Genomic DNA, 18571 nt, shown 5'->3' on the forward strand with positions numbered 1-18571 from the left:
TTAACAGGGTGAACAAACATCCACCTAATACAAAGCAATTGGAGAGCACCAAACAAGACAAAATGATCGGGAAAAAAATGAAGGAGTGGCATTCAACAAAACATCGAGGTAAGTGCATTGTTATTGTATCATCTGAGCATATATTCATTATTTAGGCAGTTAATTATCTCCATTAAATATGTTTTGATGAGTGCACAATTTAAATATTTTGTATTTTTTTATTTTATTTGCTGCTCTAGGCCTTGAAGTCATTCTTGATAAGGAGGAAGATGCTCTGTTCAGGACAAGCCCAGCTTTGAAAGGTATCGTGAAATACGTCAATTTCTGCTTGAGTTGGGGTACTCTGACTCAAGTGCAGACTTGAGTCCAACTTTTAATGGACTTGCACTTGTCACGGATGCATTTTTACCCTGACAGAAAGCTGAATTTGTCGCAATACAGAGGTCAAGTCAGCCATAATTTCCATTACATGATGACTTTAAGATTGTTCAGCAGGATACTATGAGATGATGTGAAATCAAAAATAAAAATAACAAGATGCAGTAGAACTTTTGTTACATTTAAATTGACATTGCTTTTCCAAGTTTTTAAGGTTAAAACAAGTCTAAGATATTGATTTAATGACATACAGTAGTATTTACTTAGCCGTCTTTGACTCGAACTCGATTGGGTAAAGACTCAAACTCGACTAAGGTGGACTCGAACCCAACACTAATTTCTGGTTTGATTTAATGATGAAAGGGCGAGCTTGACATTTAAAGATAAACTGAATTACTGTTTTTCCCAACAGAGCAATCAACCAAATATGAACCTCTTTAATCCTAGTAACCACAATACTGATACAAATATAATTTTTGCTTTCTCTTGCCAGTGTTTGAGACTCCCACCGCCTCTGAGACTCGCACTGCCTCTCTGAATGGCACTGCTCCTGAGATTGACACGGCATCTGAGACCAACACTGCCTCTCAGACTGCCTCTGTGATTGACATGGCGTCTCAGACTGCTACTGCCTCTGAAACTGCCTCTGAGACGGACACGGCATCTGAGACCAACACTGCCTCTGTGATTGACATGGCGTCTCAGACTGCTACTGCTTCTGTGATTGACACGGCGTCTCAGACTGCTACTGCCTCTGAAACTGCCTCTGAGACGGACACGGCATCTGAAACCAACACTGCCTCTGTGATTGACACGGCGTCTCAGACTGCTACTGCCTCTGAGACCAACACCGCCTCTGTGATTGACATGGCGTCTCAGACTGCTACTGCCTCTGAAACTGCCTCTGAGACGGACACGGCATCTGAGACCAACACTGCCTCTCAGACTGCCACTGCCTCTGTGATTGACACGGCGTCTCAGACTGCTACTGCCTCTGAGACGGACATGGCATCTGAGACCATCATTGCCTCTGAAATTGACACTGCCTCTAAAATGACACTGCCTCTGAAACTGACACTGGCTCTGAGACTCACACTGCCACAGAGACTCACACTGCCTGAGAAACTCGCACTGCCTCTCAGACTGACACTGTCTTTCAGACTGAGATTGTCTCAGAGTCTGACACTGCCTCTGAGACTGACAATGCTTCTCAGACTGACACTGTCTCAGAGACTGACACTCCCTCTTAGACTGAGACTGTCTCTCAGACTGACACTGTCTTGGAGACAACACCACCTCTCAAAATGCCTTTTAACTTCCATTTCCTCTGAGACTGACACAGCATCGGACACCGTCACCGCATCAGAGATTGTCACTGCATTGGAGACTGTCACTGTCTCTCAGACTGCCACTGTCTCTCAATTGCCACTGGATTTGATACAGCTGTTGCTTCTCAGACATCCACTGTCTCTGAGACTGTCACTCCCTGAAGACCTGAACCCCTTTTAACATCTGTGTTCGTAGATCAGGGAAGAAGGAGGTCGGAACCGGTGAACGTTCAACAATACTTTAATAAATAAACAAACACAAAACACGCCTGGAGGCGGTGCTGGATAGCTTTTGGTGGATGGCTCGACACTCCTCCGCCTGCCTGGTGGATGGCGACGGCTCCTCTGTGTTTGGTCCCCCGTTCCCTGCTTCTCCCCATTATGGTGGACGGCAGCAGGCTCCAGCTTCAAACGGTGGGGACTCCTCCGCTCCCTTATGGACAGCAGTCACCCCTCCAAAACCCAGGCGGCCGGCAGCGAGTTCGTCCGTCCCCCTGGCAACTCACTTCAGCCCGCCGCCTCAAGCGTCCATGGCGGCAGACTCTGCTCAGCCATGCTCGATGGCACCGCGGATTCCCCACAGCGGCGAGGACTCTTTGACAGTGCGTTCTTCCTTCCTCCTGGCCTTCGGCACCAACGAACGGTGCGGCGCGCAGGTGGCGCTCATTATCAATCACGGCCCTCAGCCTCATCCTGCTTCTTATTCTCTATGCCAGAGGTGCCCGAACTTTTTACAACGATGGGCCAAAAATTAAACTTGATTGAGACAATAAAATAAAAAATAAATTAAAAATTGGCAATTAAATATACTCCTAGATTTCTTTCTTATTCTCTGTACTCTGTTCTCTATGAAAGAGAATTCATGCCACTGAAGTGCACGTAAGGAGCCACGATACATGCAATACACAGCATTTCATGTCTGACATCAGTCCACAATGCTGTCTTACTTAATTTATTAATTAAACCACACTGATTTATTTAGAAACAAAACAAGTGACTGTTCAACCACACTGATTTATTCAGGTATTTGTTCATTTTGTGTTGCTCAAAGGCAATTCTGCTTTGGCTTCACATGGAAGTGTTTTCGTTGGCAATGTTGTGTCTTAATTGTAAATGTAATTATGCTCATTATTAAAGGGTTAATTCACCCAAAAATGAAAATTCTGTCATTAATTACTCACCCTTGTGCCGTTCCACACCCGTAAGGACAATGATCTTTTTGTAACTATACAAAAAAATTCACATTGAGCAAATTTTTGAACCGAGCAGTTTTTAGCAATATAATCCAAATGCACACACTATAAGATTTGTCCGGACAGCGAGACCACACACCTGTCGATTGTAGCAAAGTCCCTTTAAGACAAGTCATTTCACTCAGCAGCCATCTTTGAAACGCCTCTTGGGCATGCAAGTGCAACTCCTATCTCTTTGAATGGGGAAACATCAAATTCTCCAAAGCTGATTAAATTTCATATTTGAAATCACCAATGAAATCTGACAACATCTGTCTCATACATTTTTTTCCAAATGCTCGAATCATGACAAAAAAAATGTATTTTTAAGCGTCTGACTGTTTCTATAGAAACCGGAGCTTCTAACGGCCGCTGCAGTGACACGATGACTTTACCAGTCGGCGATTGGCTCTTATTTAGAAGGCGGGACTTATTCCGCCATATTGCGCGTTACACTTTCTCCCATTCAAAACAGTACGAGTGACATGTCTTGTGTTATTCTATAGTCTTTGATTGTAGTAACATTTCCACAGCGAGACGAGATCTCACAGGATTTGCGATATCAAACATGACTTGAGAAGAAAAACAAATGGAGGACGATTGGCATGGTCAGCTGGTTTTCCTGGCATGAGGTTTGTTTTACGGGAAGAAAAAAAAAGAAAAAAGAATATGGCGATCTTATTTCTCAATACTCTATTTTTCGTGGCATGTTTGTGGCTGCTAAATTTAAGCTATAAAAGCACGGAACACCCGGTAGGTGAAGCTTGCTCGCTCTCATTGGCTATTGCAGGTATTACGTCAGAGGCAGCCTGATCAAGAGCCGTAAATATCAAACATGTTTCAAATTCACAATTTGGGATCATGCAGGCTCCGAACACAATTGGGAGCTATAAAATAATTGTAATTGAGGATTTTTTGAGATGGTCCCCAGTGCAGAACACGAGATCTAGGGTGCGATGTTGGATCCAGATGCAACTCTTCCCACTTTATATAGTTTGAACCACCAGCATAGTTGCAACGTTTGCTCTTAATATAAGTCTACATTTGATTAATAATGTAGTTGAGATTATCGATCAAATGTAGATATTTATAATTTAGTGTATGCCTCTAAGTAATGATCACAGTTAAATATATGTTAAAGTTTTGACAGCATCCATACTTTTTGATAACACCAAGACATGTTTAGCTAGTCAGCTATCCATTACCGGTAGGTCGTTTAATAGCGCTAACCAGATAACAGTTAGCTTGCACGTGTATAACTCTGCAGTGGTGGCCTGTCTAATTTAGCTAGCTAAACTAATTAGCATTGGGAAATACCGCTGGTATGTTCAGATGTTTATAGCTAGGGAAGCTAATGTGTTGTCAGGCAGGTAGCTATCTAGTTAGCTAGCTAACACGCTACCCACTAGCCAGGTTAGTCATTGCTAACTTAGCAAGAAATAACATTTAAAAAACATTTAACGTTGTCCACAGATGCACAGAACAGTGTTGTGGCATAGGCAGATTGCCCTTCAGAGATGCCAGAGCTGTTGCTCTAACTACCATTGCCCGTTCTGCAGACCAAAAGTGTTAAACCCGCCAGTCTAAATAAAAAAATGAATTACACTTCAAATAAAATTTTCTGAAAGATGGTTTTGGTCATTTAAGGTAGTTGTTATCACGCTGATATATGTTCAATTGTTCGTTTTTGTGATAAGCTTGATTTTAGCTAGCAATTTGATGCTATAGAAACGGGGCGTGTCGTTGTGATTGACAGTTGTGATTGACAGCTTCTCTGAGGACTGTCGGAGCTTCGAGGGGAGATTAAAGATATATAACTAACTATTAATTTTCGATTTCTGTGTTATTCGGCAGTAAACTGTACTAACTGATCACTGAGCTTTTTTCAGTAACGTTAAATGTGGGCTTTATAAGCTAATTAATAAATGTCATTAGCTAAGATAACACTCCTGACGTTAGCCATGTCGGGAAAAAGCAGGGGATCGTTATCTGGCAGTTACTAATTATTTTTATGGGTATAAAGTAATAATTAGCAGGACAAAACTAATGATAGCCTACTCTAATTATAGAGCACTGTCTACAGCAATCGATCTCCTGTAACGTTAGTTTAACTTTATTTAAAATGGCAGGACTGTTTCTGACATTTTAGAGTTGTTTCTAGTGGCAAATTATATTGAGTTTATCTACTGAATTTGCTGTTTCAAAAATATTATTGCTCTAGAAACAGAATAGCCTATTATTTTATAGGTAGAATTTTAAATTGTGTATAATTTATATAATCTATTAAAAATGCATCAATGATGACGCAGTCGTCTGGGTGGAAGTTTGATACCGCCTCCGGGATCCACTGGCGGTTCCTTCTGTGCATGCCCAGGCTCCAATCTGACATTTTTGCGTAACATGTCAACGCCCATCATTGTACGTTTTAACCAAGTTTAAAGCTGTTTTATCTGCAAAAGTTGAATTTTAACCGAGAGAATGCAGCGTGACGTTGTATGTTAGCGTGAAAGTTGGCCTGTGTGAAGCGTGAATTTCATCTATGTTTGAATGTTTAGCAGAAGCAGGAAAAAATTCACAATATAACAATTAATAACTGCATGTTTCCAATTTGTGCAGGTATGGTTATGAATTTTGATGTGTTTTTGTAATTTCTTCATTGTATGCGTTAGAAATTGAATTGGTTCATTCATATATCAAATGTTGTAAATGTGGGTGATTGAAAAGGTACACTGTGAGTTGAATTCAAATAATACATGTGTGATACTTTACATACTTGGTGTCAGTGTATATTTTGATATTTAATTGATATTCAGTCACTGTTGACTGCATTAAGTGAAGTCTTTTATATAAAACATTTTCTGCATATAGGTCAAAATCACCACCATAAAGTGCCTTTGAGAATTCACAATTCACAAAAAGATAAGATTTTCTATTTACTTCATATTTGTTGTATTAAGGTGACTTTAGAAATGCATGTTGGTCAAGCTCCAGCACTTTTTAATAAATTAACTGCAAGCAGACAATATACGAGCAAAAATATATCCACCCTGTCATGGACAAATTCAAATTAGAGTAAATACATTTTCAGTGCATATAATGATTATAAAATGTATATTTTTCAGAAATATATTTAGTCCCTTCCTCAACAATACATTTTAGTTAATGGGAAAAGTTTTTTGATAATAATGAAATTACTGCAAAATATTTGTTTCCCTATAAAATATGCAATGGTTGCACTTTCCTTTCTAAATAACATCGAACAACAAATTTATCTGGTCAAACTTTCAAACAAAACTGGCCTCATTTCTTCATAAAAACACAGCTTTTGCTAATTTGTTAGAATAATTTGCTTATTTTCATAAAATATGAAGATGAAAGAGTAGACAACAAAAGGACAATTGTACACGTATATGTAAATGATACTCTAAATATCAAAATTAAACTGCTCACTTGATTTGTTAAAAACCGCGGATTCATTCAATAATGAAACCCCGCTGTGTTGCTCGGAGATGCACAATAGTTCTGCTTTGTTTGGAACTATTTTTGTTGGCGAAATAGAGCAAAAGCAGACAATATTGTGTTGAAAATGTAACACTATATTAACTTAAATATTCAGGAAAACTTGTTGCTCGTTTGATTGCTTATTAACTATATAATATGATGTAAATATAAGACAAAAACCCATACAGGGCGTTTTGCCCACATATCTTGAATTTTAGGTGCATTCTCAATGCATTTTTACAGGCTACATCACACAGTGAGTCATTGCCTTGCATTACGTTTATCACTAAGCGACTGCATTGATGTAAGATGGCGTACAGGTCTGGGCTGGTGCGGGGATCGTTAAGTGTGTTATTCATTTCAACATTTTATTTTTTCCCCACTATTTAAATAAATTGACAGCCCTAGTGAAAACATTACCAGAATGTGGCAAAAACTATGCACATGTCCTCTCCGTCATGTACCAACCATGTCCACCCTGTCATGCACTCTGGTTTAAACCACCCTGAATGAAATTTCATTTGGATTTGGCCAATTAATTTCGATTGTGTGCATGAGTCTTTGGATGCTGCGTCACATTTTGCTGTTTTTTTTTTTTTCATAACGAGTTTGAATCAAGACAACACAACGATCAATTTCAGCTCTGTGAGTTCTACATGAATATCGTTTAACATATTTTGTTCTGATCTAAAACTACATAATGAATAAAAATCACAAAATTACCTTTTATAAGTAACATTTAATGATTTAGTTTTGTTTTAAATGGATTAGGTAAATAGGGTAGCTTAATATTTCTGCAACAAAATAGATCTTCATAGTTAGTTCCTATTAATTGATGCAAATGCACCTATATGATTCTTAAAAATTAATATTTTTACTATGACAAATATTTAATGTTTTAGATAGAAATGTGTACAGTCATGAATTCAATGTTATATCTTTACACAATGTTACATTTTAAGAATGAATTGTGTGTAGTTTTAAAATACTTAATGAAAGAAATGATGCAAATTTTTCTTTTTAAAAGTGTTTATTTTATTATTACTATGTTTTAATAATAAATGTAAAAATGTATTTTTATACACATTTTGGATGGCTAGATACAGTTGTATATATATGTATATGCCCTTCTCAATCCAAGCCATTGGTTTAGTTTACTAGCCCCACCACTTTTAAAAAGCTTAAGGCAATCAGGTCATGCTCGGTCTTGATCAATATTATGAGCAAGGACCATGCCTGGATTTTATGATTAAAGCATTATATTGAACGTTCGCCGGTTTCCCGCCTCCTTCTTCTGTGAACTTTAAACATTGGTAAAGTGGGGCTGAAACCCAGAAGAAAGGAGGAACGCAACTGTGGGAAATCCGCTGTGCCAGCGAGCGCGGCTGAGCAGAGTCTGCCGCAATGGACGCTCGAGGGCTGGAGTAACTTGCCAGGGGAACGGACGAACTCGCTACCAGCCGCCTGGGTTGTGGATGGGCGGCTGCCGTCCGTGAGCGAGTGGAGGAGCCTGAGGCCGTCCGCCATGATGGGGAGGAGCCCTCTTATCATTCATTATTCACCACTTCCAACTGCTTGATGGGGTCCTTCAACTTGAGCGTACTTGAGCAATTTTACTTGACTCCATTTCCTGTAGAACACATGAATAGTCTTGTAAGTATCAGTGTTTATAAATGTGTATGTATATTCTTTCTTCTGCTAAAACATGTCTTTTAAAAACATTTTAATGAGAGTAATGATGACTCAGTTAATGTGGAATTATTTATGTAAAGTTAGACTGAGGCTTTAATACTAGTTACTCTTGACTTGTGGGTGGTTGTGTATTATTAGGTGAGTATTTTTAGATCCCTGTTCTGTAATGTTAGGGTTACACTGAGTTCAACTAAAAGCATTCATGCATCTATTGCTGTTTACCATGTTTCCAATCGTTGTATCGGAGTACGGCCCTCGCTCGAGAGTTGTGGTGTTGGTTGAAACGGCAAACCATCTCTTGCTCCTGGATCCTCCTCCTCTTATCTTCCAGAAACTGGGCATGTTTCTGACGCGCATGATGGACCTCTTGTTCCAGCTTGGCTCTCTGTAGAGTGAGAGCTTCCTCCATTTCCACCTTTTCACGCTCATGACGCAGACGCACTTCTGTCCTCCGAGCCTCCATGAAGTTGTATCTGCGGCCTTTGGCTACTTGATGCTCAATGTGCTGCTCGGTTACCTTCTCTGCAAGGTTTCTCTGCAGTCTGGCCTTGTCAAATGATTGATGGCATTGAACTGAAGGCGTCGTCTTTTCCTGAGCGGGTGGATTTGGACACAGTCCTGCATAAAAAAAATAAAAAAAAAACACGTCACATTTATTTCATGTTAATATGGTTCTCATGAAGGAATGCATGTGATGTGTTTTGAATTCAGATTGCTCACCTCTAACATAGGAAGTGCCAAAGATAGGAGGAAGCTGGACAGACTGCGGTCGGCTGGACATCGTGACCTTTTCACGGACACTAATACTGTTCTGGCGAGTGAGCTCCTGTTGATGATAAGAAAACACCTTAATACTATGCTGAACGAATGAACACAGGCTTAATATTAATAATGATGGTTGAAAAACACATTGATAAGCATCTTACCCTCATTGCCGCAATGCCTTCTGGGCTCCTTTTCGGCGGTGGTTGTGGCCGCAGTCTTGGCCTGTCTGCGGCACACAGAGGTGGTGCAGTCAGAGCAGGACTGACACACGTCAGGGGCCTGAGCGTGCGAAATTTATTGCTATACATTTTCTGATCTGAAATGGTACGCTGATCCAAAATCCTACAACCAAGTAAAACTTTATGATCTGAAACCGTACACAGATCAGAAAGCTGTGATGTGCAATTCAACTGTACTAATACACAGATCAAGATGGATATAGTACACTGAATAAAAAAATGCAGATTCACAATCAGATGCTGATAGGTAATCGTACACTTAGCATTCAAAATTGCACACTGATCACAGCTGTAGACTGATGCAAATAATCGTATATCGACACTAAATCGCATATACACTAAAGGCAAGGAGTCAAAAGTGAGTTTGTCAGTGAGAGCAGCTCTTTAAAGCCTCCCGCGCTGTGACGTCACGAACAGAGTGCATTCCGATGGTAATATGATTATTGTTTTGATTTAAAAATTACTATGACTTGTTTATATGATTCCCACAAGATGATAATGTAGATTAGGCTACTTGTGGTTAATAATGCTAATTAATATCTTGTTGTGTTTACACATTCATAAAAATACATGTAGTTTGTACTTTGTAAATGAATAATCGCTGGAACAACAACAGCAATCAAAAGGCGTCGTGGCCGCCATTTTAAAAGAGCATCGTTCACAAGTTTCTTCACGGCCTAGTGTATTATTTTGTCGTACGTTGAGACCAAAAATCATTTAGTTGACGACTCACCGACGACGTCGTTGTTTTTTCCGTTACATCGATTTCTGATTCGGACTGATATATCCCGTTGCTCGTGTTTCCCGCTGTCCTCGGTAGGCTGAGTTGTACAGGCAAGATGAACGCGAAAAATTAACAGTTTCTCGTTAAACTTTTTTTCCATAGTATATCATTACAAAGAAAACGTTTAGCGCGAGTCGGTCTGTATAAAATCAGTCAGTCAAATACATAAATAATGACATAACAAGTAAATTAATACCCTATAAAATAATACAAATATTAAGAATAACGCCTGATATTTCCAAAGAATCTGAGTGGTCCGGTCCTGACCAAATTCGGTGAGCTGCGCTGATCTAAACGTTTCAAAACACACTTGTCTGTTGTCTTTCCGACCTGTTCGCATACAAACCGCGTGAGAGATCAAACACCTCGTTTATATGTGTGTGTTAAAAGCACAATATGAAATTAAAGTTTAATGATAGTATCTAAGCTACTATATAAAAAAAATAATAGAATACTAATCCAGTGTAATATGACTAGTAGATTTAATCCCTTCATTGGGATGGACATCACATGGATTTTGGTTTAAACCAATACGATTTTATGTTTTTATAATATAAGTAGCCTACTGCTTGGTCACTAATTGGTCCTAATCACAATGAAAGTGTGACCCATAACTTAAAGGGATAGTTCACCCAAAAATGAAAATGTGATGTTTATCTGCTTACCCCCAGTGCATCCAAGATGTAGGTGACTTTGTTTCTTCAGTAGAACACAAATGATGATTTTTAACTGTAAACCGTTGCGGTCTGTCAGTCAAATAACAAGTGTAAATGGGAACTCCATCTATAAGAGTCAAATAAACACGACAGACAAATCCAAATTAAACCCTGCGGCTCGTGACGACACATTGATGTCCTAAGACACGAAATGATCGGTTTGTGTGAGAAACCAAACAGTATTTATATCTTTTTTTTTTACCTCTAAAACATCACTATGTCCAACTGCGTTCAGCATCCGGTTGGTGAGCTGAACGGAGTTGGACATAGTGGTGTAAGCCTACATTACTTTAATTCTTTTTTTTATTATTATTTAGAATAAATGCAATCACTGACAGTGCTATTTTTCAATAATATAATTGTTAAACATTAAAAACAATATTTTCCATTTTAAATGTACAATATATAAACAGTGACAGTGTGCAAGCATCTATATCTAACACAGTTCTGTACTTTCAGCGCAGCATAGAGTCCAGGACTGCAATTAATTTCAGTAATTATTGACAAAAATATTTGCAGTAAATGTACCGTTACATTAAGTTGCACAAGTACATAATGATTATTTGTGGGTTTTCACTGCAAAATAACAAAAAATGCTGCAAAAATTGAGAAAAGCTGCAGGAATTTAGTCATTTTGAGGACAGAAAAAAAGTCCTGTAAAATCCTGGTGGGACTGTTAAAAGCTATATATTAAAATGTAACTAGCCACAGACTAAAGTATTAACTTTGACTATAAAGTATAAAATGCATTATGGCTATTACTGGCTCTTACTATTATTTATTTATTTATGCATATATGTATGCCTATGAGTGTTACATTTATATTCAGTGTTATTTGCTCTGCTCTTTCAGGTGGAGTCTCTCAAAGTTGTATCGTGTTACTTTTCCATATTGGAGGATGGAAATCCATGAGACAAACTAGAATGTAAGACATCCATCAAGTTCTCCAGCAGATCATATCACTAATACTATGTACCAATAGCATATACAGTGCTAACTTTTTTTAAAATCTTTTAAATTATGATTTAAACTTGGCATTTGTTTTTAAGTGTAGTTAAATGCAGTGCATATGCAAAGTATATATCAATTATATAATACTTATTTGGCAGAAACCTTCAAATTGTATGATAAAGATGAAAATGGACTTCTTGAACAACAGTGATATAACCAATATCTTAAATCACGATATGAGTAATTTCATATTACAGTACCAATATATATATATATATATATATATATATATATATATCATGATATAGTTATTTTTTCTTTAAACGAGTCTTCTTTAAACGAATGTCATAATTCTTGTCACCAATTTTTAATTTCACTAAAAAATGAATACTAGTATTAAAAAAAAAAAAATCAAGCTTACTGAAGACAAGTTAAGTGATTAAAAAAGAAACTAATTACAAGCATATAGAGAAAAACACTGCATAGTCTTCACTGTGAAAATTAAAAACACATTTATTCTTATTAAAGTTACAAAAGTGAAGAGCAGTGAGAGATTTACAGTTTTCTTTTTGTTTGCTCAACATTAATGTCACAGACAGCAGCAAGTTTCTTAGGCTGCTGTCACTTTAAGACCGACTGCATGAATCCAGTATACTTTCTTTCTCAGCTGTTTACATTCACTTAAGACATAAATGACTGTGTTTACTTTCTAGGGTGGTTATTTTGACACATAAGTGTGTATATTTAACCGTTCAAGCCCAAAAAGGCAGCAAAAAGCACAGATTCCACAGTTTAAAATCACTTGTTTTTACACACCAATTCTTAAAAACCAAAGGTGGAGTTTCACATTTGTGCTGACAATCATCAGTTATGAGTTACATGAATCAAATATAAATTATACCATATTTTACATTCAACAGTGACGTTTCTTAAAAAGTTGAGTTGCTTGCATTCCTGGATATTACTTCAGCATTCCTCTCATAAAACAGTTAAATATTAATGTTTAGCTGCTACTTTCCACGCACTCTTCCAGCATTGCGCTGGATTTCACACTTGTCTTAATCAGGCTTAAGCTAGTCCCAGACTAAACTGCATGTTTGAGCTGTCTCAACTCAATATAACTTGCACTGACATGTCTTAAAATATGTCAGTGCCACTGTAGCCTACTGAAAATGTGATTTATGTACCCCTTTTACAGTTTAACGGTTATTTTCTATTCTTCATATTATATATATATATATATATATATATATATATATTGTAACGAATGGAGGAAATGATGAGACTCACTTAACAGCTTAGTCTTCTTTTATTAAGATGAGCACCTGTTTGGCCGATGCTCCTGCCACACAGACAGCCAACAAACTTCTGGAACCTTTTCCCTAGAACCCCGCCCACACAACACCACGCAGGCTATTCTTTCAGGAGAACCTCCCACCCCTTAAAGCCCCACACAAGCTGAACCATAACACAGGAAAGAACACATGCACTTAGATTTATCCGAACAGAACATAAAACACTCTTTAGACTTGCTACACTGCTCCCCCTTCACAAAGTTCCTCGACCTCGAGGGAACGAACAAAGTCCCTGAACCGTCTTGGCGGCCTCCTGACTCTCTGAGGCCGCAGCTGGCCTTCTTGGGTAACAGAAGAAGAGCTATTCGAATGCAAGGTTTGCAGCTCAAGAATTGGTGTAGCTACACGTGGGTCTGCCAGAGGACTGGAACAGCTTGACTGGGATCCTGAGCCCTCTGGAGAAGGCACAACTGTAGAGGAGGCTGGAGCTGGGGCCACGGTGGCACTTCCTCTATAAGGTGCCAATCTGTCTCTGTGTATGGCCACCTTCCTACCCTTCGGAGGCAACTGAACTCGGTAAACAACTTCTCTGATTCTCTCCAGAACACTGCATGGCCCAACCCACTGGGAGTCAAGTTTAGGGCACCTGCCCTTCTTTCTCTGAGGGCTGTACACCCACACCAGCTCTCCTGCTGTGAAATGTCGCCCTTTTGCCTTTAGGTCGTAATTTCTCTTTTGCCGGGTCCCTGATTTTAATAACTGCTTCCTTGCAAAATTATGAGCAGCTTCCAATGAGTCCTGAAGTTTCCTAGCATACTCAGGGCCCGGTGGCACATCAGGAGCTTCAGGTGGTCTCCCAAAAGCCAATTCCCCTGGTGTTCTGATCTCCCGTCCCAACATCAAAAGGGCGGGTGTGCAAGAGGTTGAGTCTTGGACGGCGGATCGGCACGCCATTAGGATAAAAGGCAAGTGCGTATCCCAATCTCGCTGATGCTTGGCAGACACAATGGCCAGCTGTTCCGCCAGCGTCCTATTAAACCTCTCAACGAGGCCATCACTTTGGGGATGCAAAGGGGTGGTCCTTGTTTTATGGATCCCTAATTTTTCACACATCACAGAGAAGACACGTGATTCAAAATTCCGGCCTTGGTCGCTGTGTATGGATTCTGCGACCCCGAACCGGCTGAACATGCCATCTACCAATGCGTTCACCACTGTCTCGGCTTCCTGGTCAGGCAGTGCGTAAGCTTCTGGCCATTTAGTGAAATAATCCATAGCCGTCAGCACAAACCTGTTACCCCTCTCTGAACGTGGGAAAGGACCCATTACATCCACCCCCACTCTCTCCATTGGGCCCCCTACGGGGAACTGTTGCAGTGGAGCGATGGACTGGCCAGACGGGCCCTTGCGGGCAGTGCAACTATCACACCGCCGACAAAAATCCTCAACATCTCTCCTCACAAGCCCCCAGTAAAAACTCTGTCTGACACGATTGAGTGTTTTTGAAACCCCAAAGTGCCCAGACCCCACTGTCCCGTGGGCAGCCCTAATCACCCCCTCCCGCAGTGACCTCGGGACCACCACTTTCCACCTCCCCTCTCCAGTGGCGGGGTCTTTCCACTCCCTCTCTAACACCCCGTCTCGCAGGCGCAGTTCATTGAATTTGGCCCATAAATTTTTTGTGGACAAAGAGAGAATGGCCACTTCCTCCCATAGAGGTCGCTGCTGAGTTTGGACCCACTGGATTACTGGCTGCAGGTCCACATCTTCCTCTTGCAGCCGCCTCCAGTCTTCTACTCCCACTGTCCCCACAGTCAAACAGGCCGGCATATCGCCATGCTTACACACCGCAGAAGCACCACTGGCATCCGGGTTCTCCAGCTCTCTGTCCCTGGCCTCCCTTTTGTGACAGTACCTACACTGGTCGGCTAAGCATGGCCGACGAGAAAGAGCATCTGCGTTCGCATGGCCTGACCCTGGGCGGTGCACTACCCTCATGTTGTATGCCTGAAGTTCCTCAATCCAGCGTGCCAGCTGGCCCTCTGGCTCTCTGAATGACATCAGCCACTGGAGAGCTGCATGATCAGTGCGTACAGTGAAAGGTAGCCCGCACAGGTAATACTTAAAGTGTCGGACTGCAAAAAGCACAGCAACAAGTTCCCGTCTGGTGACACAGTATCTGCGTTCGGCCTTGTTGAACGCTTTGCTGTAGTAGGCCACCACTTGCTCTCCGCCAACCCCCACCTGAGAGAGAACTGCCCCCATGCCCACATTGCTGGCATCCGTGTCCAGAATGAAGGGCAGTGCCAGGTCAGCGGGGGCCAATACAGGGGCGGTGACCAGAGCCTTTTTCAGGGCAGCAAACGAGTTTTGACATTCCTCAGTCCAAGTGAAAGACTTGTCCTTCTTCAGCAGGTGGAAAAGTGGATCTGCGATGCTGGAAAAACCACGCACAAACCTCCTGTAATATGAGGCCAACCCCAAAAAACTTTTGAGCTGCTGCGAGGTTGTAGGAGTGGGCCAGTTGCTCACCGCCTGCACCTTCTCTTCCATTGTGCCAATCCCCTGCCCCCCCAGCTTGTGCCCCAAAAACGTCACCTCTCTTCTAAAAAAATGACATTTCTCCGGGTGCAGCTTTAAGCCAGACTCCCCTATTCGAACCAGCACCCGCCTGAGAACCTCCAGCGAGGCCTGAAATGAGCTGCTATGGACGAGAATGTCATCCAGGTACACCAGACACTCTGACCGCGGAATACCCGATAACACCCTGTCCATTAACCTGGCAAAAGTGGCTGGTGCATTGCAGAGGCCGAAGCAGAGCACCCTGAACTGCCATAGCCCCCTACTTGTACAAAAAGCAGTTTTTGGTCTGGCATCGGGAGCAAGTGGTACCTGCCAATAGCCAGTGCGCAGGTCCAGTGAAGTGAACCATGACGACCCAGCTACGAGGTCCAGCGACTCATCCACACGAGGGATGGGGTATGAGTCCTTCCTGGTGACCTCATTAAGGCGCCTATAGTCAACACAAAATCTCCACTGCCCACCCTTCTTAGGCACCATGACCACCGGTGCGGCCCACGCGCTCTCTGACGGCTCAATAATCCCTGCTCGCTGCATGTCCAACAAGGCCTTATCAGCAGCGTCCTGACGAACAAAAGGGAGCCTCCAGGGCCGCAGCCTAATGGGCATGGCGTCCCCAGTCTCAATTTCGTGTTGTGCCAGGTGTGTTCGCCCCACATCCCCCTCCCCAAATGCGAAACAATGTTGGAAATTAACCAACAAATCCCAAAACTGTCCCTGCTGACTCTCATCCAAGCCCTCACAATTTTTCAGCCACAGCTCCCTTAGAGCAACCAACCCCTCCCCCTCCTCGAGAGGCAGAAATGGAACGCTGTTCTCATGCCCATACCTGATGGAGAGGCTCGAGGGTGACTCTAAAGGGGACTGTGAGGCCACACCGGGGATGTCAGCTGGGGTGTGGGGTAAGGGAGTGGGGGACACATCTATTTGTGGTGGACTGGCTTCAGCACTGGGGTGGGTTCGCAAGAGCAGTGTGTGTTGTTCCAAACTAGAGTCCTCAGGAGGAGCTGCTGCATCCAGCAAGCCTGTAAAAGACATATCAATGTTACTTCCAGTGGACATGACAACCTCAGGACCCCCTTCAAAACGGAGCACGCCCTCTCTCAGGTCTAACTGGCAACCTGCACTTCTGAGAAAATCCAGACCAAGAATACAAGGGTCTTGGACTGCAGCCACCCACACTGAATGACATAATGTCTTTCCCCCTACAGTCAGTGCAACCACGCCTTTACCCTTCATTGGCGCCAGTTCACCCGTCACTGTGCGTAGTCGAACCGTGGTGGGTTCCAGACTGGCATTGGTTGGAACTACCTCTGGTCTTATAACAGTGACAGTTGATCCCGTATCCACCAATGCTAAACATGGAATCCCCTCCACCAAAATTGGCACATGACAAAAATCACTAACACATGTTCGTCCCACCACAACCACAGACTCTTTTGGCCCATATTCCCCCTCCCCCAACAGTCTTTGATCGCATTCCCCTTGCCCATCTCTTGAGACTCCAGCTGGTGATGACTCATATTGGGGTTGAGTGTTGGGGGTCCGCACGGCCCCGATCATGCGGACCCCATCCCATTTCCCTGGTTATGAGCTAGCTTCGGACACTGACGAACTAAATGTCCAGTCTGCCCACAACCCCAGCAAACCCTTGGTCGTGTGCGGGGCCGTTGATCAGGTTGCAGTGTCACAGCTCGAATCAATTCAGTTATTTCGGAAACCCAGGCTGGTCTTTCGCTTAGCCCTTCCCCCACGTCAGTAGACCTCACCGACACAGTATTCTGCTGTCTCTCATCCGGAATGCAAGTTCCCCAAATAATCTCTCTCTCCAACGCCATCTCCAAGGCATCCTGCAGGGTTCGAGGGTGGGCCAGTTGTGTCTGTCTGCGGAGCTCCACAGGGGTAAGGGCCTGAATGTATTGGTCTCTCGCAAGCTCACCTTGAACCGATGGTGGCATGTGAGCATATGCTCGCCTGGTCAAACTTTCAATATCATTAGCCAGAACTCTCAATTGCTCTCCTGGTTGTCTGCGTCTATTACTCAGTTCAGAACGCAGGAGCCCTGGCTGCTCAAATTGTCCAAAACGCCGTCTCAGTGCTCCGACAAGCGCATTATAATCATGTCTCTCATCAGGATTAAGCAGTAATAAGCAGTTCAGAGCATCATCTGTAAGACACATAGCCAATTCAAGAGCTTTGCGGTCCTCTGACCAGTTTCCAGCATGAGCCAACAGTTTAAACTGTGCATGAAAAGCTTCCCAGTCAGCTTTACCTGAGAATTTGGGGGTTTTAACTGTCACCGTAGGCGTGGCAGCACGGGCGCCGCCATATTCATTCACGTCTGAAAGCAACGCAGCTCTGAGGCCTCCGCTATGTGTATTTACGTCGGCAAACAGCGCGGTTCCTTGGGCGCCGCCATGTTTGTTTACATCCGAAGACAGCGCGGTTCCGTGGGCGCCGCCATGTCTGTGTACATCCGAGGACAGCGCGGTTGCGTGGGCGCCGCCATGTCTGTTTACATCCGAAGACAGCGCGCCGCCATGTCTGTTTGTTGTCTTCGTAAAAGTTCGGCGGTCCTCGGCGCCACTCGGCTCCGGCAACGAAAGCCCGGCGTCTGCAGCCATCCTCCTAGTGGCCTCCTTCACACGCGCCTTGTGCGATTCAAGGAAGTCTTCCTCTGTTTTAATTTGATCGGCAGCCCACGCCGAAGCGCCCAGAGCCTCACGAAACATCCGGCTTGCTTCTGGCTCGGACTTAATCTTTGCTTGAGTCTGTTTCCGCATTTTGTTGCAGAAACAATAACGACGCAGTTCCGTAGACTAACTGGATTAAATCAGTTCACTTCTGACACCAGTGTAACGAATGGAGGAAATGATGAGACTCACTTAACAGCTTAGTCTTCTTTTATTAAGATGAGCACCTGTTTGGCCGATGCTCCTGCCACACAGACAGCCAACAAACTTCTGGAACCTTTTCCCTAGAACCCCGCCCACACAACACCACGCAGGCTATTCTTTCAGGAGAACCTCCCACCCCTTAAAGCCCCACACAAGCTGAACCATAACACAGGAAAGAACACATGCACTTAGATTTATCCGAACAGAACATAA

General features: G+C 42.6%; 2 protein-coding genes across 3 annotated transcripts in view; one reads left to right on the forward strand and one right to left on the reverse strand.

The window, feature by feature from the left end:
* Window positions 1-18571, forward strand: part of LOC127510587 (tripartite motif-containing protein 16-like) — a 295864-nt gene that overhangs the window by 26327 nt on the left and 250966 nt on the right. The gene's annotated exons all lie outside the window — the stretch shown is intronic.
* LOC127510694 (uncharacterized) lies at window positions 7541-10346 on the reverse strand. Of its 2 annotated transcripts, XM_051890624.1 has the most exons (4): window positions 9058-10346; window positions 8852-8957; window positions 8354-8749; window positions 7541-8069 (listed from the first exon to the last, which is right to left on the reverse strand). In XM_051890624.1, exons 1-4 carry the CDS (start codon window positions 9466-9468, stop codon window positions 8053-8055), a joined length of 930 nt encoding a protein of 309 aa, XP_051746584.1. In that variant the 5' UTR covers window positions 9469-10346; the 3' UTR covers window positions 7541-8052. The 2 variants fall into 2 exon arrangements, with proteins under 2 accessions (XP_051746584.1, XP_051746585.1); XM_051890625.1 differs by having other exon boundaries at window positions 8852-10346.

The sequence above is a fragment of the Ctenopharyngodon idella genome, chromosome 4 (assembly GCF_019924925.1).
Source record: "Ctenopharyngodon idella isolate HZGC_01 chromosome 4, HZGC01, whole genome shotgun sequence".
NCBI lineage: Eukaryota > Metazoa > Chordata > Actinopteri > Cypriniformes > Xenocyprididae > Ctenopharyngodon > Ctenopharyngodon idella.

What these genes read in the sequence shown, in the direction of transcription:
- LOC127510694 (XM_051890624.1), bottom strand. Translation starts at nt 9,468, where the DNA reads ATGCGATTTAGTGTCGATATACGATTATTTGCATCAGTCTACAGCTGT. An exon ending in AAGGCATTGCGGCAATGAGG is followed by an intron (nt 8,958 to 9,057) that starts GTAAGATGCTTA and finishes TATCATCAACAG; the next exon opens with GAGCTCACTCGCCAGAACAG. An exon ending in TGGCACTTCCTATGTTAGAG is followed by an intron (nt 8,750 to 8,851) that starts GTGAGCAATCTG and finishes TTTTTTATGCAG; the next exon opens with GACTGTGTCCAAATCCACCC.